A 24,979-nucleotide genomic window follows, 5' to 3' on the forward strand; every position below is an offset into this window, starting at 1 on the left:
TTAATATTATGATGCATTCTGGTTATTTCTTTTTAATAACATTCAATTTGTTTTTAATTGAACTAATATCTAATCTTGCACCTGAAAAACTTAGCAAAGAGCCTAATTAATTTCTAACTTAACTTGGGGATATTTAAAAAAAGATGAGAAAGACATTAACTTTTCCATTTGATAAGACATCTATATCTATAAAGTTAGTTATATGTACACATAGAGCAAAAAGATAAAACCAAAACCCCACTATTTTCACATACATAACAAACAGCTGTTAACACTTTCCTTCCTTCTTCCATGGTAGGGTTCATAAAGAACATTTCTATTGATTGGCTTCCTGGATTAGAGTTGGATAGGGTAATTAGAATTTGGTGCCAGACCTTTAGATCTGTTAAATTCAGGCAATTAAAGTGGTAAATGCAGAATCCTTTCCATTCACTTACATCATCTGTCTTAATTACATTTGCATTCAATAACTAGAGACTTATTAGGTCATCCTTTATCACCTTTGTACTGTCTTAATTTTGCACAGCTCAACCAACATGATATATAGTAAGTTGGATTATATCTGTCATTGGACTGGGTCTGAAAATAAGGCCGTTAGGGGTCAGTATATGGTGCTGCATTTGATGCACAACTTTTCTTGTGGAGCTTTAGGCATTTAAATGGGGGATTTAGACAATCATGACTTTGCTGAAAATGAAGACTTAGTCTTTGACTTATGACCAACAACCAGCACCGTGGCAAAAAATAGACTCTTGATAGATTTTGGATGAAACTATGACTAATAGTTTTAATGACTTTAAACAAAGTGAAAAGATCTGCCTGTTAAGTAATTGGCTTACTGAAATTTTATCTTAGTGCATTAACTCTTGAAACTAGTGAAATTTCTCTCAACATTTCTACATAATCATTCAATAAGGGCACAGGACTGGGCTCCTTGTTTATCATAGGAGCCATATCTATCTCATAGAGATATCAATGTAGATCACATGAATGCAGAAATGTGGCTACAGAAATAGTCAACTATGGCTTCAGATTGACATTGTGATTATAAATAAGGTCACAGTCATAAATATGGTCATAGACATAGGTGCTGTTTTCAAATTCCAGGTGATTTGATTTTCTGAGAGGACTCCTAGTGCAAGCGTGTATATATGTGTAGGCAGGCCCCTATAAACTCTAGTTTTATAAAGCTAGGATTTGGATTTTATAAAGTCCTGCCCATACAGATATATACAGGCTTGAACTAGGAGAGAAGAGAGAGAGGGGAGAGAGTAGACGGGAGAGACAGAGAGAGAGAGAGTAAAGAGTAGAGGTGGGGAAGGGAGGGAGGGAAGGAGGAAGGGAAGGAGGGAAAGAAAGAATTCATTATTAACTTCATTTCTTCCTTTGGCTTAGCAGGCACTAATGGCTTTATTTTCCCTGAAAAATCAGGTTTTCATCAACTTTGCCAAAGACCAAAAGTCCTATGAAACTGCTGATACCAGCAGCCAAGGTTCCACTATAAGTGTTGACTCACAAGACGACCAGATGGAGTCTTAACACTTCCAGCAAACTCAACCTCAGCATATGATCAATGGCTTCATTTTGAAGAAAAGCCACGGAAGATACACTTCCGCAAGATATCTTCATTTTAAAGTATTATAATGTATGGAAAGTTACAATTGTGTAAGACTAACAAGTAATTATAAAAGGAAATGTTTCCTTCTAAGGTCAGTGAGTGTTGTTGCTACTGAAACGAATTCCTGTATACTCAACACTGTGAGCATGCTAATGTATATGCTGGTGATTCTTATGCAAAGCTGAAGCCACCTCAAGATGACTATATTAATTTATTACTTTCAATAAAAAGACAGTTTAAAAGGCATGGATATTAGTAGTTGAAAAATAAGAGTGGAGAAGAAAAGTCAGGTGGTTTCTGGCAGGTACCACCCGGCAAACAAACAAAATAATTTATTGCCAGAAACTACCAGAATGAACATCATCATGAATACACGACTCTGCTGTGATGTGTAAACTTCTAAGGGCTAAATGAACATTTGCAGAGCAGTGGGCACAATGTTTACAATGTATGTGTATGTCACTTTCAGCACCTGTGAATGTGTGGGGACATACTGAACCCGAAAAAGTGTCAAGGATGCAATAGAGAGGGCAGTTTACCCTGGTGGTAAACGGAACCTAGATTCACTCCTGCCATGCCTTGCGAATAGTAAGCTGCAGGGTGGAGCAAGAAGTCACTTGCTCTGTAGCGGGGAGGAGGGGAGAATGGGTGTGTCAGCTGGGTAGCTACAAACCCTGAAAAGAGAATCCATGTACTGCTGGCAGACAACATTTTTTAAAGCTCCTTCAGAAACCCTCGTATTTTGGGTTTCTCCTCAGGAAACATTACCGTGGAGGGAAAATGAATATGAAGATAATTTTCAGCTTAATTATCTGGCTGACCCAGAATTGTGTGTATGGCTATAGGATAGACTTTTTTTTTCTTTGAAGCAGACAGAGACTCACTCTGTCGGCCAGGCTGGAGTGGAGTGGCGCCATCTGGGCTCACTGCAACCTCCGCCTCCCGGGTTCAAGCGATTCTTCTGCCTCAGCCTCTTGAGTAGCTGGGAATACAGGCACGCACCACCACACCCAGCTTTTTGTATTTTTAGTAGAGACGGGGTTTCACCATGTTGGCCAGGCTGGTCACAATCTCCTGACCTCGTGATCTTCCCGCCTCAGCCTCCCAAAGTGCTGGGATTACAAGTGTGAGCCACGGTACCTGACCTAGGATAGACTTCTTAATAATGTCAAGCAGCATGGCCCTGGGGAAAGGTGCTTTATGTACCGTGTGTGTTTGTGTATGTGTGTGTGTGTGCGCATGCACATGTGGGTGTATGTGTGGGTGTGTGTCTATACAAGCGTGTCAGCTTTGGCATGATTGTTTTGAAAACCAATAAACTCAAAGTTTAGAAAAACTCATTCATGTTGTTATTTCATTTGTTAGGGAAGACAAAGGAACCTAAAAATGAGAGTCATGTGGCCCACAAAGTTTCACTTGATCTGGCCCCTGTTGTCCTCTCTACCCTCATCCCCATCTTTCTCTTTGGCCCTTTGGGATCTGGCCATGCTGCCACTTCCCAGTTTTTCCAGTGCTCCACAGTCCTTCCCATCTCCAGACCTTTGCACATGCTGTTCTGCTGGGAATGCCCTTCCCCTGACACTTTTTACCCGGCTAACAGTCTTCAGAAATGTCATACTTTCTCAGAGAAGCCAGACTGCCCGGCTTTCTCATTTTAAATCTGGTCCACTGTTCTAATAATACTATATACTTTGTTGTTCCTCCCAACCTCCTACTTTTCTGTCAGAGCATGCATCATCATTTGTAATACATCCAGACTAACTAACTAACTATATATATGATGTATATTAACAGATGGCAACACAATTTCTTTCAGGATGGAAAATGTCGTTGCTGAATATAATATGTAGATATGCCTTTTGGAGTAGAAGGTATAACTCTGAGAGCGTGGGTATCTCCAGGAGCCCAACTGACAAAATAGATAGCCAAGCTCCATGAAAGCATAAAAGGAATTTGTTTGCTGATCGTTGTCTTTGTTGTGGTTGGCTGGTTGTTTGCTTGTTTCTGAGCAATGGTAGGAAAGGAAGAAAAAGAAAAGGAGAGAAGGAGTTAATTTTAGTAACTCCAGATGGATTAAAGACTTGAACATAAGACCTAACACCATAAAAACCCTGGAAGAAAACTTAGGCAAAACCATTCAGGACATAGGCATAGGCAAGGACTTCATGACTAAAACATCGAAAGCATTGGCAACAAAAGCCAAAATAGACAAATGGGATCTAATTAGACTCCAGAGCTTCTGCACAGCAAAAGAAACAATCATTAGAGTGAACCGGCAACCAACAGAATGGGAAAAAATTTTTGCAATCTACCCATCTGACAAAGGGCTAATATCCAGAATCTACAAAGAACTAAAACAGATTTACAAGAAAAAAAGAAAAACCCATTCAAAAGTGGGTGAAGAATATGAACAGACACTTTTCAAAAGAAGACATATATGAGGCCAACAAACATATGAAAAAAATGCTCATCATCACCGGTCATTAGAGAAATGCAAATCAAAACCACACTGAGATACCATCTCACACCAGTTAGAATGGCGATCATTAAAAAATGTGGAGACAACAGATGCTGGAGAGGATGTGGAGAAATAGGAACACTTTTACACTGTTGGTGGGAGTTAAATTAGTTCAACCATTGTGGAAGACAGTGTGGTGATTCCTCAAGGACCTAGAAATAGAAATTCCATTTGACCCAGCAATCCCATTACTGGGTATATATCCAAAAGATTATAAATCGTTCCACCATAAGGACACATACACACGAATGTTCATTGCAGCACTGTTTACAATAGCAAAGACCTGGAACCAACCCAAATGCCCATCAATGATAGACTGGACAGGGAAGATGTGGCACATATATACCATGGAATACTATGCAGCCATAAAAAACGATGAGTTCGTGTCCTTTGTAGGGACATGGATGAACCTGGAAACCACCATTCTCAGCAAAGACACAAGAACAGAAAATCAAACACCGCATGTTCTCACTCATAGGTGGGTGTGGAACAATGAGAACACATGGACACAGGGAGGGGAGCATCACACACTGAGGTCTGTGGAGGGGAACCAGGGGAGGGACAGTGGGGGATGGGGAGCTGGGGAGAGATAACATGGGGAAAAATGCCAGATATAGGTGATGGGGAGGAAGGCAGCAAACTATATTGCCATGTATGTACCTATGCAACAATCCTGCATGTTCTTCACATGTACCCCAAAACCTAAAACACAATAAAATATTTTAAAAAAAAAAGAAAAGAAAAGGAGAGAAGGGACACAGAATGGTGGAACCAGTGAGCTGGCAGAAAGCTAAGTACTGAAACAGATGGAAGTCCAGTGAGAAAGAGAAGTGGTTGAATGACGTTTAAAATTATGAGTACTCAAGTCCTTTTTGCATATTCAGTCACTGTGCAGCCATGCTGTGGACGGTCCTTGTTACCGTCCACTGTATCTTCACTGCAGTCAGACACACTTACAAATCCTTCTTTATGTGACAGAGTGTCTTGTGGAGATTGGGATGAAGATATGTTCATTCCTTTTTTGAAAGAGGTGCAGTACAGTGACAGCTTCATCCCAGAAGCTGTCAGACCATGAGACAGGGAGATACCAGGACATGTGTGGAGCAGAACTTCTGACCATAGGACATGGATCAGGGACTCCAGCCAATCTTATCTACCTTCTCAGTGGGCAGGGAAGCCCCTGCTGGGTTCTGGACAATGATAGTAGCACCATTATTTGAGTGATTAGTATTTCTCTCCCTCACTAGACTTGAAACTCCGTGAGGACAGAGATCTATTTTGATTTCCTGGCTCTCCAACTGGTACCTATATACACAATAAATATTCATGGCACTCAATAAGTATTTGTTAGTTAAATGAATAAATAAATGAAGGAGAAACAAAAGAGAGGGTGGCATGGTTGATATGAAAATCAAACAATCTGATCCTGTTTAAATTTCTGAAATACGGTGAGGTTTCCCATAAGGTAGTTTATTCTAGGAGAATAAAAGACAAAGATGATGCATGGTCCCATATTACAGATATTACAGTGAATCATTTTTATTTTTTTGAGATGGAGTTCGCACTGTTGCCCAGGCTGGAGTGCAATTGCAGGATCTCAGCTCACTGCAACCTCCGCCTCCTGGGTTCAAGTGATTTTCCTGCCTCAGCCTCCCGAGTAGCTGGGATTATAGGTGCCCGCCACCACACAGGGTTTCACTATGTTGGCCAGGCTGGTCCTGAACTCCTGACCTCATGATCTGTCCGCCTCAGCCTCCCAAAGTGCTGGGATTATAGGTATGAGCCACCGTGCCCAGCCTTACTGCCATGGAAGGATTTTGTTATCTTCTTTAGAATTAGAATACTAATGTTTTGTTTTTGTTAATTTTTGCACATTTATTTCTTCTTTCTCTTTTTTTTTTCTGTTAGGATATACTATTTAATAGTTTCAGGCTGGGCATGGTGGCTCACACCTGTAATCCCAGCACTTTGGGAGGCGGAGGCAAGTGGATCATGAGGTCTGCAGATCGAGACCATCCTGGCCAACATGGTGAAGCCCTGTCTCTATTAAAATACAAAAAATTAGTTGGGCATGGTGGTGTGCACCTGTAGTCCCAGGTACTTGGGAGGCTGAGGCAGGGGAATCACTTGAACCCAGGAGGCGGAGGTTGCAGTGAGCTGAGATTGAGCCGCTGCACTCCAGCCTGGCAAAAGAGTGAGACTCCATCTCAAAAAAAGAGTTTTACGGCACATTTTTATATGTAATAAAGGAACATATATGAACAAATACTTGAACCCATATATCCCTTTGGGCTTCTCTACAGTAGAGGAAATATTTAGATAACTCCCATTTCCCAGAACACTACCTCCACTCTAGATAATAGCTACAGAATCTGCTTGCTTTTTTTTTTTTTTTTTTTTGCTTTCCTTTAGACAAGGTCTTGCTCTGTTACCCAGGCTGGAGTGCAGTGGAGCGATCACAGCTCATTGCAGCCTCAATCTCCCAGGCTTAAGTGATCCTCCCACCTCATCCTCCTGAGTAGCTGGGACTACAGGTGTGTACCATCAAGGCTGGCTAATTATTTTTTATTTTTGATAGAGATTCGGTGGTTGAATCCTCCATTGCTTGAACTGAGGAAGGTGGGTAGGAGCTACCACGCCTGGCCCAGAATCTACTTTCTTAATGTAAGTTACCTGAATTACCTCTGAGGATAGTGGTAATTTTCACTTCATCTACAAAACCCAAATTTCATAATATTAATACAGTAGGTATACAATTATAAGAATGGAAAAATGATAACTGGGTAGAGTGGCTCATACCTGCAATCCCAACACTTTGGGAGGCTGAAGTGGGTGGATCGCCTGAGTCCAGGAGTTTGACACCAGCCTGGGCAACATGGCAAAATCCTCAAACAAACAAACAAACAAAATTAGCTGAGAATTGTGGTACATGTCTGTAGTCCCAGCTTCTCAAGAGGTTGCAGTGGGAAGATTACCTGAGCCCAGAAGGTTGAGACTGCAGTGAGCCTTCATCATGCCACTGCACTCCAGCCTGGATGACAGAGTGAGACCCTATCTCAAAAAAATTGAAAGAAAAATGATCCGTACAGCCCTTCTGCAAATATGCTGTCTTCCTTATTGATCCACTTTTAGACAAACAGCAAATGCTGACCTAGGTAAAGATGGGAATGACGAACTAGACTTCCATCCTCTTACCTTCACCTGACCCCAGAAGTCTGACTGTCTCATTAACCTAAGATTCTCAACACAAGAAAACAACAAGCTACAAGGAAATGAGTATTATTTCCTTTGGCATCATTTGTTACAAGGTTAATCTTATCACTCTCTTGCTTATAAATCCAGATTGGTTTTCCATAATCTGCAGGATAAAATACAAACTCCTTAACTGATCTTCAAAGTATTTAATAATCTGGCTCTAACACTTCAATCTCTCTTCCTCATGTAGTTTATGTTCTTACTATAATAAATTTCTCGCTATTTCCTATTTATGTCAGAGACTCCCTCAGTTCTGTGCAACTTTGTTCACACTGCTCTTTTCTCTTGGAAGACCTCTTCTCGCTCCCTACTCAGCTTTTATCCAGAATCTCCTGTTCATCTTCATTACCCTTCTCTTAGGCCTTCTCTTTAGGAAGACTTCCAAGAGAGCCTCAGGCAGAGTTAATTGTTCTATCCTTTGTTACAAAAGCATTTTTATGCATGTCTCTGCAGAAGTGTTTTCATCTCACATTATAAACCATCTCTGTACATATCTCTTTCTTCACCGATTCTAAGTTCCTTAAGCACAGTGATCTATTTTACTTCATCATTGTATCTCCCATATGTGGCAAAATATCAACATACTGTTGTTGCTCTATAAATTTTTGAAGAACCAAGAGGTCTATTTCAACTTAGAAATGCTTTTAGGATTTTTGCTTTACCTTTTTTGTAATCATGTTTGTTTCAGTTTTAAAGTTAATTGCTGGGGGAGAATGTGCAGATGACCAACATTTTAAGTTAAAATGTTGATTCTGCATAAAGTGCATTTCATTAAAATGCCAATTATTAGACATAGAATTATTTTAGTAACACTACTGCCTATTATGGCATTTGCCCAAGGATACCGAAAATAAAAATGTTATTTAAATCAAATACTTACACTAAGATAGAGTTATACTTAATCACTCTCATTGTGCAAGTGAAAAAACTAGGTATGAAAGTTTGTAGTTAGGCTGGCTGCATGTGGTATCTCATGCTTGTAATCCCTGAACTTTGGGAGGCCGAGGCAGGTGAATCCCTTGAAGCCAGAAGTTCAAGACCAGCCTGAGTACATAGCAAGACCCTGTCACTACATAAAATTTTAAAATTGGCTGGGTATTGGCTGGGCATGGTGGCTCACACCTGTAATCCCAGCACTTTGGGAGGCCAAGGTGTGCAGATCATGAGGTCAAGAGATTGAGACCATCCTGGCCAACATGGTGAAACCCTATCTCTACTAAAAATACAAAAATTAGCTAGGCATGGTGGCGCATGCCAGTAGACCCAGCTAATTGAGAGGTGAAGGAAGGAGAATCACTTGAACCCGGGAGGCAGAGGTTGCAGTGAGCCGAGATGGCGCCACCACACTCCAGCCTGGAGACAGAGCAAGACTCCAACTCAAAAAAAAAAAAAAAAAAAAAAAATTAGCTGGCTACAGTGGTGTGCATCTATAGTCCTAGCTTCTTGGGAGGATCAGGTGGGAGGATTGGTTGAGCCTTAAGGTCAAGGCTTCAGTATGCCATAATTGCACCAATTCACTCCAGCCTGTACAACAGCATGAGACCTGTCTCAGAAAAGAAAAGAAAAAAGAAAAGAAACACTTATAATTAAAATAGCAGGACCTACCTACCACTTATTCATAATTTTTTATCTGTAAGGAACAAGTCAAGTTTGTCACATTTCTTATTAGTGCCTTTTTATTAATGTGGAAACTGAAGGTTGGAAAAAAGCAACTATCTGTCCCAGAATCATAGAGCCAAAGAATCAATTTGATGCCACAGACTGTATTCTGACATAGACCCCTCCCTCACAAAAAGAAAAGACTTGACTATGTTAACTTACATACTTAAAATCCATTCACAATTGAGTGATGAGCTGTATTTATGTCTGTGCTGATGTGGCAAGAGAATCACTGGTCCTGTGGGCCCAGAAAACTGCTCCCTTGACTACTGAAGCTATCTCTAGTACCATTTCTAGCACAAACAAGACGACTCTATCCCTGTCTATCTTCTTCCCCTAGAAATCCTTAGGAATGATCCTCTTCTTTCACCTTCCCACCTCTTGCCCTCACTCCCACACTGAAATATCTCACAGAGAAAACCAACAATGTCATTAGATATGCAAAGATTTACTAATAATTTCCATTTATTTTAACTCGAAAGAGTTGTGGTTTGTACTTACTGTGATTTTGTTGTTGTTCTCAACATAGCAGATAATTTTGTTACTCAGTTTGATTTCTTTTCTCAGTTTATATCTATTTTCATTTTTATTGCATTCAAATGGGAGCTGTAATTCCCATTGTAAGGAAGCCTGCACTGTGAAATGGTCTACGCCCTAAATAGGTTATGCCCAAGATGGCTCTTCAGCAGCTCAAAACAGATTTTTAGTCCTTATTGCCTGGGATCCTCTGAAAGTTTCTAGTGAAAGAGGAAAATCCTTCAATTAACTTGCTGCTCTTAGCAACTCAACAGAATTGCAAACCAAATTCGTCTCAAAGACAAAAGCTTCACTAATCAGCCACAAAGAAATATTTAGTTATTATCCGAGAAGTTTTACTTTCTTTTACTTAAAGCAGTCTAGTCACTAAATGAAGATATTCATTTATTAAATAATTTGAGCTAAAAAACTGTAGGCAAGATGCTCCAATCAATGCATATATCATTTAAAAATGAAATAAATGCAAACCAGATATAACTCCAGAAAAATCCTGAAACTTTCTCTCAGATTCTTTGGTGAAATGTATAAGCATATATTAATTAAGCTAGGAAGTTTTCTTTTTATACTAATCTGTTTAAAAAATTTATCTAAGATACATTTTAAAAAAAGAAAACTACAAGTCAATATCCCTAATTTAAAATGATGAAAAAAATCCTCAAAAAAATACTGGCAAACTGTTAAAAGAAAAACTGCAGCCAAATTAAATTTAAAGGAGTTTAATTGAACAATGAACAATTCGTGAATCAGGCAGCCCCGAGAATCACAGCAGATTGAGAGAGACTCCAGGGTGCCTCATGGTCAGAACAAATTTATAGACAAAAAAAGTAGTTATGCGCAGAAATTGGAAATGAGATTCAGACACAGCTGGATTGGTTACAGCTCCATGTTTGCCTTATTTGAACACAGTTTGAACACTTGGCAGTTTGTGAGTGGTTGAAGTATGGCTGCAGGGATTGGCCAAGACTCAGTGATTGTTACAGGAGCATACTCCTAAGTTAGGTTTTCAGTCTTGTCTACCTATTAAGTTAGGTTGCAGTTTATCCACAAGGACCCAAATATAGAAGTATGGAGTCCTTCTCAGGCCATATTTAGTTTGCTTTAACAAAACCAAATTCAACAACACATTAAAAACATCATTCATCATAACCAAGTGGGATTTATCTCAGGGATGCAAGGATGGTTTAACATATGCAAATCAATCAATGTGATACATCATGTCAACAGAATGAAGTTCAAATACCATATGATCATTTCTACTGATGCTAAAAAGCATCTGATAAACCTCAATATCCCTTCATGATAAAACAACCCTCAAAAAACTGGGCATAGAAGGAACACACCTCAACACAATAAAAGTAATATAGGACAGACCCATAGGCAGTATCATACTGAATATGGGAAAACTGAAAACTTTTCCTCTAAGATCTGGAACAAACAAGGATGCCTACTGTCACCACTGTTATTCAACACAGTACTGGAAGTCCTAGCTAGAGCAATCAGACAAGAGAAAGGGATAAAAATCAACCAAATCGGAAAGAAGTCAAATTATTCTTGTTTGCAGATGATATTATCTTTTATTTGAAAAAAACCTAAAGGTGCCATAAAAAAAGAACTGCTAGAACTGATAAATTCAGTAAAGTTCCAGGATACACAATCAACAAACAAAAATCAGTAGCATTTCTACATGGCAACAGCAGACAATAAGAAAAAAAAATCAAGAAAATAATTCCATTTATAATAGCTATAAATAAAAGAAACTACCTAGGAATTAACTTTAATCAAAGAAGTGAAAGATCTTTACAGTGAAAACTATAAAACACTGATGAAGGAAATTGAAGAGGGCACAAAAAATTGGAAAGGTATTCCATATTTATGGATTGGAAGAATCAATATTGTTAAAATGTTCACACTACCCAAAGCAATCTATAGATTCGATGCAATTGATATCAAAATACCAATGGCATCCTTCACAAAAATAGAAAAAGCAATCCTTAAATTTCTCTGGAACCACAAAAGATCCAGAATACGCAAAGCTATCTGAGTAAAAAGAACAAAACAGAAGGAATCACATTACCTGACTTCAAGTTATACTACAGAGCTATAGTAACCAAAACAGCATGGTACAGGCACTAAAAAAAGACACAGATCAATGGAACAGAATAAAGAGCTCAGAAATAAATTCATACATCTATGGAGAACTCACATTCAACAAAGGTGCCAAGAACACACATTGGGGAAATAACTATCTCTTTGATAAATGATGCTAGGAAAACTGGATATCCATATGCAGAAAATGAAACTAGACCTCTACCTATTACTACAGACAAAAATCAAATCAAAATAGATTAAAGACTTACATTTAAATCCTCAAACTACAAAACTACTATAACACCACTTTGGAAAACTCTCCAAGACATTGGACTGGGCCAAGATTTCTTGCATAATACCCCACAAGTACAGGCAATCAAAGCAAAAATGGACAAATGGAATCCCATCAAGTTAAAAAGCTTCTGCACAGCAAAGGAAACAATCAAAAGTGAAGAGACAACCACAGGATAGAAGAAAATATTTGCAAACTACCATCTGACAAGGTATTAATAACCATAGTATATACAGAACTCAAACAACTCAGTAAGAAAAAAATCTACTAATCCAATTAAAAAATGTCTATTTGAACAACTACATTTCTGAATATACATTTCTCAAAAGAAGATATACAAATGGTAAACAGGTATATGAAAAAGTGCTCAACATCATTGATCATCAGAGAAATGCACATCAAAACTACAATGAGACACCATATCACCCCACTTAAAATGGCTTTTATTCAAATGATAATAACAAATGGTGGCAAGGATGTGGAGAAAAGAGAACACTCATACAATATTGCTGGGAACGTAAACTAGTACAACCACTATGGAGAACTGTTTAGAGGTTCCTTGAACACTAAAACTACAGCTATTATATGATCCAGCAATCTCACTGCTAGGTATATACCCAAAAGAAAGGAGATCAGTCTATTGGAGAAATATCTACACTCCCATGTTTACTTTAGCACTATTCACAATAGCCAAGATTTAGAAGCAACCTAAGTGTCGATCAGCAGATGAATGAATCAAGACAATGTGGTACTTATATACAGTGGAATACTATTCAGCCATAAAGAAGAACGAGATCCTGTCACTTGCAAGGATGAAACTAAAGATAATTAAAATAAACCAGGCACAGGAAAACAAATTTTACATGTTTTCTGTTATTTGTGGAAGCTAAAAATTAAAACAATTGAACTCGTGAAGATAGAGATAGAGAACAGAAAGATGGTTACCAGAGGCTGGGAATAGTAGTGGGGGAGGGGGAGCAGTGGGGAAATGGGGATGGTTAATTGGTACAAAAAATATAGTTAGATAGAATGATAAGATCTAGTATTTGATAGTAAAAAAGGGTGACTACAGCCAACAATAATTTATCACACATTTTAAAAGAACTAAAAGAGTATAATACAAGAAAGGATAAATGCCTGAGGTAAATACTACACTTTATATGCCTTTATCAAAATATCTCATGTACCCCTAAATATATACATCTATGAACCCACAAAAATTTTTTAAAATAAAATTTTTTAATTAAAAAATTTATCTGATAGGATTTGACAGACAATAAGAGATTCAAAAGATATACAAGGAAGACCAAACATATGTATAATAGAAGTTGCTTTTCTTTTTGAAAACCAGTCAATGGAAGAGAGCACATGTTAAAAACTATGACTGAAAAAAAAAAACTTACCTTAAAAAATAAACATCAAAGCTAAATACTGAAATAATATATTGTGTATCTGGGTGAAAATGACTCAGACAGACTTCACTGAGATATATTCTTATAAAGTTATTGGAATGTAAAGGAAAAACTCTTTGTACAGAAAAAAAACCAAGATCCTTTTTAGAGAAAGAAAAGTAAATAATAATAATATTATTTGACAGTAATGATTTATACCAGGAGAGAAAACAAAATATAAACAAAAGACTTTGTATCTAATCAAAGTGACATTGAATTATAAAGGTTTTAGGCAGTTATTTTGAAGATATGAGAATTCAGGAAATATTATTTCAAAGCCCTTTCATGAGGAAGCTACAAAAAACAATTTTCAGGCAACAAAATGACTGGAGTAACACTGACATCGACTGGTTTTGAGCATTAAACATCTATTTGCAGAACTAAATCTAAATGAAGATTATACAGGTATGTATGTGAAAAAAAAGAAAAAGGAACTTATCTGATCTCTTCCTAGGTAGAGATTCAAAAGTACTCCTCTATTATAAAGGTCTTCCTAAAACTGTTCCTTGATAATGAAATTAAACTATAAATTATCTTATTAAATAATTTATCTTTATTAAAGAGACAGCTTATATCCTTACAAATGTGACCTATCTAGCATTTTGAGATCCCTCCAGGAATCTGAGTCCCTCCAGAATGAATCTGTAACATGACTTACATGTATAAAGCATATCATTTATTGAAAACAGAGTTGAGCAAATTTTTTTTTCAATTATTCTTTTGTGAGTGTACTAAGGAGAGAAAATAGGTGGTTAAAGTGTTATAGACACTATACTATGAATCCCAATTGTTCCTACATCCTAGTACTGGTGTTCTTTAGTGAAAAATTCTCCCTCCTTGAGTGTGAACAGAACTGTGACTTGCTTCCGACCAACAGAATATAGCAAAAATGGTTATGCTACACAAGATTGTACCATCTGTCTTGCTAATAGGCTCTCTCCCTTCCTGGCTTTAATGAAGTAAGAGGCCATGTTGGGAGGCCTTCTTAGCAAGAAATGGCAGTCAGTCTCTGGTCAACAACTGGCAAGAAACTAAAGATGGCCTCCAGCTGAGAGCCGGCAAGAAACTGAGACCCTTAGTCTTACAACCTGCAAATAACTAAATGCTGCCAACAATCACCTGAGCTTAGCAACAGTTTCTTCCCCAGTCTGGCATGCAGATAAGAACTCAGCCCTAGCCAATACCTTAACTGCAGCCTTGCAGAGAACCCTGCTAAGATGCACCCAAGACTCTGACCCATAGAAATGGTAGATAATAAACATGTGTTGCATTAAGTCATCGTCTGTGGCAATAGTATTATACAGCAATAGATAGCTAAAACTCATAGGTAGACTCAAATCTAATTGCCTATGCAGACTTAACTTCCATTTTCCTCTTTGATAACATTTTCCCCCCAAAGAATCCTTCCCAAAAGATTCTAGTCAGTATTTGCTTAAGTGTGTAATTAATAATCCTATCCATCCTGATCTACGAGATAATTTTTATTCCTCTCTGTTTAAGGCACAAACTCTTTCGTTGACTTTCTGCTAACTGTTTTATTGTGGTAAAATACACATAAGATTTATCATATTAATCATTTTAAGTGTACAATTAAGTGGTATTAAATACATTTATAATGTTGTACAACCATCACCATTTTTCTCTAGAACTATTTTCATCTTGTAAAATTGAAACTATACTCATTCAACAATTCTCCTTTCTCCCCTCTCCCCACCTCCTGACAATCACTATTATACTTTCTTTCTTTATAATTTTGACTACTCTAGGTACTTCATATAAGTGGAAAATTCAGTATTTGTCTTTCTGTGGCTGGCTTATTTCACTAAGCATAGTATCCTCAAAGTTAATCCATGTTATAGTATATGTCAGAATTTCCTTCCTTGTTAAGGCTAAATAGTATTCCATTGTATGTACATATTACATTTTGTTTATCTGTTCATTGGTCAATGAATACCTGAGTTGCTTTCACCTCTTGGCTATTGTTAATAATGAACATAGATGTACAAATATCTCTTCAAGATCCTTCTTGCTATTCTTTGTAGTATATACCCAAAAATGGAATTGCTAAATCATTTGAATTATCACATGATAATTCTATTTTTAATTTACAATACTGTTTCCACACACAACAGTGCCATTTTTCATTCCCATACCCTGCACCAGGGTTCTATCTACTCCACATCTTTGCCAACAGCTATTACAATTACTATGTGCTGCTTTTTTTTGGTAGTAGCCATCCTAATGGGTCATTGCAACTTTGATTTGCATTTCCTTAATGATTAGTGACACTGAGCATCTTTTCATGTTTTTATTAGCTATTTTTATATCTTCTTTGGAGAAATGTTTATTCAAGTCTTTTGCCCATTTTTGAATCAGGTTGTTTGCTTTGTTGAGCTGTAGAAATTCTCTATATGGTCTGGATACTAATCCCTTATAACATATATTATTTACAAATGTTTTCCCTATTGTATGGGTTGCCTTTTTACTCTGTTGATAGTGCCTTTTGATGAATGATTTTTAAAAATGTTCAGCAAATTCAAATTTGTCTGTTTTTTCTTTTGTTTCCTATGCCTTTAATGTCATTACCAAATTCAATGCCATGAAGTTTTTACTCTATGTTTTTTTTTCCCTAAGGACTTTATAATTTTATGACTGACATTTAGGTTCCTGGTCTATTTTGAACAAATTTTGTTTTTGGTGTTAGGTAAGAGTCCAACTTCATTCATCTGCATATAGATATCTAGTTTTTCCAGCACCATTTGTTGAAAAGACTGTTCTTTCCTCACCAAATGGACTTGGCACCCTTCTAAAAAATCATTTGATCATATATATGAGGGTTTACTTCTAGGTTCTCTATTTTATTCCATTGGTCTATATATCTGTCTTTATATCCATTGGTCTATGTATCAGTTTGATTACTGTAGCTTTGTAGTAAGTTTTCAAACCAGGAAGTGTGCATCCTCCAGTTTCATGTGTCTTTTTCAAGATTGTTTGACTATCTGGGACCCCTTAAGATTCTGTATAAATTTTAGGTTGGCGTTTATTTCTGCAAAAAATGTCATTGGGATTTTGATTGGAATTGCATTGAATCTATAGATACAATAGTAAGTTTTCCAATCTATGAACATGAGATGTGCTTTCAATTACCTGTATCTTTACTTCTTCAGCACTGCTTTAGAATTTTTATTGCACAAGTCTTTCTCCTTCTTGATTAAATTGGTTTCTAAGTATTTTATTCTTTTTGATGCTATCTTAGTCCCTTTGGGCTTCCATAACAAGATATTTCAGACTAAATAATTTATAAACAATAGAAATGTATTGCTCACAGTTCTAGAAGCTGGGAAGTCAAAGATCAAGGTGCCAGCAGATTCAAAGGTATCTGTTGAGAGCCTATGCTTCATAGATGACACTTTCTTGCTAGTCCTTCCATAGGCAGAGAAGATAAATAAGCTCCCCTAGGCCTCTTCTACAAAGACATTAATCCCATTTATGAGGGCTTTGCCTTTATGACTTAATCACCTCCCAGATGTCCCACCTCTCAGCTCCACTGCACTGGTCAGTAAGTTTCAACATATAAATTTTGGAGGGGCATTAACATTCAGATCCTAGTATATGCTGTTAATAGAATTGTTTGATTTTCTTTTTCTTTCTTTCTTTTTTTTTTTTTGAGACAGAGTTTTGCTCTTGTCGCCCAGGCTGGAGTGCAGTGGTGCAATCTCAGCTCCCTGCAAACTCCACCTCCTGGGTTCAAGAGATTCTTCTGCCTCAGCCTCCTGAGTAGCTGCGATTACAGGCAACTGCCACCATGGCCAGCTAATTTTCATATTTTTAATAGAGACAGAATTTCACCATGTTGGCCAGGCTGGTCTCAAACTCCTAACCTCAAGTGTTCCTCCCACCTCAGCCACCCAAAGTACTGGGATTACAGGCATGAACCAACATTCTCAGCCTACAATTGTTTTCTTAATTTCTTTTCTAAATTGTTCATTACTAATGTATTGAAATGTAACATTTTTGTGTTTACTTTGCATCCCGCTACTTTGGGGAACTCACTTATTAGTCTAACAGGATTTTTTTTAATGTGAAACCTTTAAGATTTTCTACATATAATATCATTTGCGAGCAGAGAAAATTTTACTTCTTCATTTCTAATTTGCATGCCTTTTCTTCCCCTGGCCTAATTGCTCCAGCTAGAATTTCCAGTACTATGCTGAGTAGAAGTGGTGAAAGCCTGTGTGATTGTCTACATCTATGCTATTCTTACAGAAGGTCAGCTTCTGTATCTGCTTACATTTTGCCAGCCACTGATGAACAAATCTAGATTTAATAATAGCTAACAATTACATAAGTATAAAATTTCACTTTTTACAAAAAAAACTTTACATGTATAAAATCATTTGAACCTCATAGCAACCCTGTGCAGTATTATTCCCCCTAGATGGAAACAAGAATCAGAGGGATTAAATAATTGATTTAGAGCAAAAAGATGATAAATTATGGTATTAAGTTATATATTTTTTTATCTGCCCTAAATTCTTTCCTAGTCTTTTTTCTTTTCTTTTCTTTTTTTGAGACAGGGTCTCACTCTGTCACCCAGGGTGAAGTGCAATGGCATAATCTCGGCTCCACCTCCCAGGCTCAAGCGGTTCTTGTGCTTCAGTCTCCCAAGTAGCTGGGATTACAGGCAAGCACCACCATACCCCACTAATTTTTTTTTTTTTTGAGACAGAGTCTCGCTCTGTTGCCCAGGCTGGAGTGCAATGGTGTGATCTCAGCTCACTGCAACCTCTGCCTCCTGGGTTCAAGCAATTCTCCTGCTTCAGCCTCCTGAGTAGCTGGGATTACAGGTATGTGCCACCACACCCAGCTAATTTTTATATTTTTACTAAAGACAGGGTTTCATCACGTTGGCCAGGCTGATTTTGAACTCCTGACCTTGTGATCTGCCTGCCTCAGCCTCCCAAAGTGCTGAGATTACAGGTGTCAGCCTAATTCTGGGTACATTTTTGAGGAAAAGCTGATAGATATTGCTGCCAGATTAATGAACAATATGTAAGATAAAGAGAGTAAAAATGAATCCAAGGGGTTTAGCCTGAGTAACTGGATAAATCGAATTGTCATTTATTGGGAAATGAGAAAACTGGAGACACAAAGGCAGTTTAAGGTGATGAAATAAAGAGCTGGGTTTAAGATGCATTATATTTGAGATGTCAGACATTCTAGAGGAAATTTTGACTAAACTGTAGATCTGTGTCTGGAGTTTGGTAAAAGATGTCTGCTGGAGAAAAAAATAATGTGGAAGGCACTGGCATACAGATGAAAATTCAAGCCAGAAGTCTAAATGAGATTATGCAGGCAGACAAGTGTGGCTGGATCAGTGAAGCAATCTAAAGAGAGTATCCTAAGGCAGTACAGTATTTTTGAGGTAGAGCAGGAGCATCCAGAAATAATGTGTAACATGCAAGCCAAGAAAAGAAATTGTTTCTAAAAAGGAGAGAGTGGCCGACCTTGCCCAGGCAGCTGCTAGTTAGATTAAAATAAGGACTGAAAATTGACAGTTGGATTTGACATATTCATGGGTGACCTTGATAAAAAAAAGTTTCTGGGGAATGACAGCAAGAAAACCTCATGAATGAGTTGAATAAAAAATAAGAGAGAAAGCAGGGAGATTGGGAAAGGGGAGCAGAGAAATGGGTGGTAGCAGGAGGAGAATTTCTAGTTATATCACAAGAGTGATTTCATATATTCCAGTGGGGGCAGAAAAGGGTCAAGTTTGCCAAGGGTAGCGTCCTGTACCTTTGATAGTCTCTGGGGTGGACCATGTTCCCTCTTCCCTGGGTAATGTTTTCTGTGTCAGGATTAGGGGCTGACATAATTTGTGATCTGGTCTCATTCTTGACTTAATCACAATATGGTAATGCTTCTGGGCCAACTCACTTTCACCCTTAGGTGTCTGTTATATCTTCCATTTCTCCTACAGGCACAGCAGCTCACACTAAGCCCAGAGGTCACCCACTTCACCAGAGTGGGATCCATGACAGAACACTGCTCTCAAGTCAGTGACCATGCCACACTCAACTGAAGGTGACCAATCCAGAACCCAATGTCTCCTTTACTGCACCATCGTGTGCAGGCTGGTTTCCTTTGACATGGCATGTACCAGACAGATCTACAGCAGCTCGCCTTCCATGTTAAACTCATTTAATGAAAACTTAAAATACCTTGCCTTCCACATTAAGCTCTTTAATAGATACACATGCTTCCAGGTCAAAACCCTAAGGTAGAAAATCGGCACTGTGTTCACCCCTCTCTCCTCTTACATTCTTTCTCTCCTCTCTTTTTCCCTTAAATTCTAAGGATAGAAAGCAGATATGCTTTCTTTACATCTGTTCTTCCTTCTACAAATGAACAACAAATCTTAAGACAAAGAGTGTCTTTTTTTAAATAAGAGAATTCTGTGATCTTAAACTCATTCTCTAGTTTTCCAGGCTAGACTGTTAATCTTCTATAAAGGGTGGAGGGAGGAAAGTTAGCAAATCCATTCTTAAAACAATACCATGGCTTTCAGAATTATTGTCCTGCTCTATACTCCTATTTTCTTTGCCATAAACTGAATGTTACCTTGGCCTCTCCCACCATATTCTTTTGGAACTTTTCCAGTCCCCTAACTCCTCCTGCCTCCCTCTCCACCAACATAACCCCCACTCCTACCCTCCAGTTGATAAACACCTTGGACTACAGGGCACAGGCATAGACATCAGAAAGGCAAATGAAAAAAAACTTCTAAGGAGAGAGTTTATAATGGCAGGTCTATCCAGGCAGGTCTTGATTCTCGTGCAGAATAGCAAATCTTTCACCAGACCTCATCTCTGCAGCCTCAGAATCATAAGGGAATATAGCTCTCATGAGTGGACTTGCATTAAAGTTCAAAACACTGATGGCTAAAATCTGAGTGTCAGATTATTGATTTACAATGAGAACTTTAATGGAACACTCCTATCCCCCAGCCAACACATTTTCTCTCCCCTCAAGCACACTACATAGAAAGTCATGCTTTAATCAGAGGGTTGCTTGCTGAGCAGAGAGACTCAGGGCAAGTTGAGATAATTATGTGATTTCAATGTTTAATGTCATCAGGCTTCTCGAGCCTGAAGCATTCTTCTCCATAGTAAGATACACCTTCAAAAGATACATCCTTGACTCCGGAAACCCTCCTTCATCAGAGCTGAGTGGGTCTTGAGGTCTACCATCCTCTGTCCTTCAGAAGCTCTTTTTCAATGCTTCTTTGGCCAACCAACTCCTTTTTAATGGATCCTTATTTCTTTAGACATGATAATCTAGCACTTTATATCAAGATATCTTTTCAGGTATAAAGATTTTGTGCCTTCATTATTTATTGATTATAATGTTTAACTCAAAGCTATGTTTCCAAACTTCCCTTATAATAGGAATCGCTTAGGCTCGTTGTTGGAAATATACAGCTTCCCAGGCTCTTCCCTTGGAGATTCTAATTCAGGGAGTCAGTGACTGGGGAATAAATGATAGTGTTAACAGGTACCTAGGGGATTTTTATATTCAGAGAAATTTGGAGAACAATCTAATGTACCTTATTTCAATCCTGTTCACTAAGCTTCCACTATGGACCATATATACTCACAACATTTACACTAATGATCTGTATACTTATATAAGCCCTCATAAAATCAGGCTGGGCACAGTGTCTCATGCCTGTAATCCCAGCACTTTGGGAGGCTGAGGTGGGCGAATCGAGGTCAGGAGTTTGAGACAAGCCTGGTCAACATGGTGAAATCTCATCTCTACTAAAAATACAAAAAATTATCTGAGCATGGTGGTGGGCATCTGTAATCCCAGCTACTTGGGAGGCTGAGGCAGGAGAATGGCTTGAACCCAGGAGGTGGAGGTTGCAGTGAGCTGAGATCGTACTACTGTGCTGCAGCCTGGGTGACAGAGGAGACTCTGTCTCAATAAAAAAAACTAATAATCATAATAATAACAAAATCAATCACATCAGGTCTGAGAGGGAGCACAACACAGGGATTTAAATAATTGCTTCTTAAACTTAAGTACCAACTGCCTTGGTTCAAATCCCAGTTTTGAAGTTCACCCCCTAGTTTTGAGGTTCACACCCAGTTAGTTGCCTTTGTGAAGTAACTGAGGTGGTTTGGCTGTGTCTCCACCCAAATCTCCTCTTCAACTGCAGCTCCCACAATTCCCACCTGTTATGGGAGGGACCTAGCAGGGAATAATTGAATCATGGGGGCTGTTTCCCCCATTCCATTCTCATGGTAATGAATAAGTCTCACAAGATCTGACAGTTTTATAAGGTGAATAAGTCTCACAAGATCTGATAGTTTTATAAGGTGAAACCCCTTTCACTGGATTCTTATTTCTCTTGTCTGCTGCCAAGTAAGACGTACCTTTCGCCATCCACCATGATTATGGGGCATCCCCAGTCACGTGGAACTGTGAGTCCATTAAATAAATTACCCAGTTTCGGGTATGTCTTTATCATATAATACAGTGACCTTGTATGTTTTACTTAACCTCTCTATATACTCAATTTCCTTGTTTTTGAAATGGGGATAATGCTAATATCTTCCTCACAAGATTGTTATGAAGATTGTATGGATGTTAAAAGTACTTAGCAGGGTGCTCCTGGTAAATTCTGCATAAATAACAGGTGTCATTAACATTTTGGTGCCATGGCTCGGTTTCAGCTGGCAGAACCAGTAATTAATGCAGATTTCAAGACTTTGTTGCTCATAGGTATGTCTTCTAAAACAAAAATTCTCAAAGCAAAAATTTCTATAAAGGATAAGATGACTATTTTCACCTAACAGTGGGAAGATGAAGTTTCTGCATTTTGTTTATTCCAGGAATCGCCTTAACTGGGTTTCATTAAACACATTACCCTTAATGTATCTACTCAAACAGAAAAGAGTCTTGTGTTAACAAGCTCACCAGTTGACAAAATTATTTTCACTTTAGGCTGAACCCCAATTGTTACAAAACTGTTCCTTTGCTTTATCTCTTAAGGTTAAATTCTCAAAAGAAAGGATCAACTTGTCTTCTAAAATATATTTTCCATAACTTAAGATTATAAACTCAGCCCAATTTGGTGCACACTGGAAATTAATAAGTGCTCCTGGATGTATAAATAGATGGATGGATAAATGAAGAAATAAATGTAATAATTCCTAAAAATTCCTTTTCAACTTTCCTCTCTCAACAAAATCTAAGACTGAGCTTTATAATATAGCATTTTATCAGGAGAAGACAATGATTTTAGACATACTTCTCTATTATGGTACTTTCTAATTCAGTGATTCTCAATTTGGGCTGCACATTGCAAGTACCTGGGGAAATTATACTGCTCCCAGGGTTTTACCCTCCCCTGAAAAATCTAATATAGTTAGTTTAGGGTGTGGTGTGGCCACTGGGAGTCTTAGACGTTCCCCTGGTGTTTTTAATGGCAGCCAAGGTTGGGATCCACGGTTCTATCTCCTATGGATAATTGATATCTCACTGAAGAAGTAAATTCAAAAACAATGTATAACTCTTTAAAGTCTTACTGAATTTATATTAGACTTTGGTTCCATAGACAGAATTATAAATTGTATTGCTTCAATATAGATCCCAGGTACTAATGCCCCTTGAAAACTTCCATTATAATCATTCCAGCATAATTAGAATCGGAAAGAAAAGTCTTTGAGAGATCGAATAATGCTTTTAAATGATGTGAAAATCAAGTTATGCTCTACCCTTTTTTCTTTAAAACCATATTTAAAAACGAATGCAACTATAAAAAAAAAAGTGTCCAACTGCCATATACAAGAGGAAGAAACAGCTGAGCCTGTTTGGGGTCGTTATTTTCAGAAAGAAGTTCTCAAAAACTATGCTATATAAAACTATTATGATGGGCATCCTTTTGCTTTTTAGCCAGGTGGTTCTACAATACTTATAGGTACTGAAACAGCTTCTAACATATTTGTCCCATCTGCTTTTGTAGTTGTTGCTCTATTCTTTCTTGTTGTCTTAAAATATAGCACAGAATATGAATCATGTTCAGCATCATATGTGAATCATTTAAATCCCACCTAACAATCCAATTAAGGCATTAAGGCATTATGTTATGTATCAGTGAGTAAGAAACTACCACAGAGAAATGAGTTTTCTTAGTAAATTGACTACTTAAGAAATGGCAACACAGAAGTAGACTTCTATTTCTGTAGATTTTAGCAATGGAAAAGTATGTATCTCTTTACAATATCTCAGGAAATTATACTTTGAATGCTTCCCCAACTTTTAAAATTTAAACATCTTTTAAACAAAGAAGTGCAACAATATATTTGTATATTAAAACTCCATTAAAGAAATATCTCATAAATACATGGATTCAGATTTAACAGACATAAAAATCATGCTTCTAAGTAAAAAGCTAAACAAAATAAACCAGTGGGTATTTATAAAATGCTACCCTCATTTTCATTATGTTTTGTTTCATTAATGTACATTCACAGGTACATGCCAATAGAAAACAGAGAAGCTGGCTCTAAATCCAAGGTCTGCTGGCCCCACCTTTACTGTAAAAAACAGAACAATGGCAGATAAAATGTAGAAGTAAAAACAAAACCATAACTGGACTTTAAAACAAGATAAACAGGGGCTGGGTGCAGCGGCTCACTCCTGTAATCCCAGCACTTTGGGAAGCCGAGGCAGGCGGATCACAAGGTCAGGAAATTGAGACTAACCTGGCTAACATGGTGAAATTCCGTCTCTACTAAAAATACAAAACATCAGCCAGGTGTGGTGTGGTGGCATGAGTTGTAGTGCCGGCTATTTGGGAGGCTGAGGCAGGAGAATTGTTTGAACCTGAAAAGCAGAGGTTTTGGTGAGTTGAGATCGCACCACTGCACTCCAGCCTGGGCCACAGAGTGAGACTCTGTCTCCAAAAACAGCAGCAACGATAACAAGATAAAGAGGCCCATGGACCAGAGACAGAGCTGAAATAAGAGCCACAGGTTGCTATAAAACTCTGGATCTAACAGCAGGCAGTGGTGGTGGGGAATTCAGCCAATAAAAAAATGAGAGGACTAAAACCTCACCCAAATGAGATACAGGGTGCCAGAGCTCATTTACTCACACATCCTCAGTGAACCTTCTCTTCTTCAAATTAAAACAATGATTTACTTTAGCACATGTAGGAAATCTGATTCAGACGGCAAATATAAGACAATTTGCAAATATGTCTCATGCAATTGGGGTGGGGAGGTGTATGGGATGGGTTATGTGGGTGCAGGGAACATTACACACTCTTCCTCAATCTGTGTTTTTCCCTCTGTTTGCAACTCCTTTCCTGTGGTATCTCAAGGAGGGTGTGTAAAGGGATCTATCTGCCCTGGTGCAGACAAAATTGGGGTACAATGTCTGTAGAGAATTTAAAACTAATAACATGATCAACTTATTTTCACCAAGCTCTAGCAAAGGCACTTCTAAACAAAGTCAGTGATTGATATGGTTTGGCTGTGTCCCCACCCAAA

General features: G+C 38.0%; 1 protein-coding gene across 1 annotated transcript in view; it reads left to right on the top strand.

The window, feature by feature from the left end:
* Positions 1–1,602, top strand: part of ABCA12 (ATP binding cassette subfamily A member 12) — a 210,021-nt gene extending 208,419 nt beyond the window's left edge. Inside the window, exon 53 of the mRNA XM_064372813.1 lies at positions 1,432–1,602. Coding sequence (XP_064228883.1) covers positions 1,432–1,539 — 108 coding nt within the window. The 3' untranslated portion in view covers positions 1,540–1,602. The remainder of the gene's footprint in view (positions 1–1,431) is intronic.
* The last annotated feature ends 23,377 nt before the right edge of the window (positions 1,603–24,979 follow it).

The sequence above is a fragment of the Aotus nancymaae genome, unplaced genomic scaffold (genome assembly GCF_030222135.1).
Source record: "Aotus nancymaae isolate 86718 unplaced genomic scaffold, 86718_ANA_hifiasm-v0.15.2.pri h1tg000008l, whole genome shotgun sequence".
Classification (NCBI taxonomy): Eukaryota; Metazoa; Chordata; class Mammalia; order Primates; family Aotidae; genus Aotus; species Aotus nancymaae.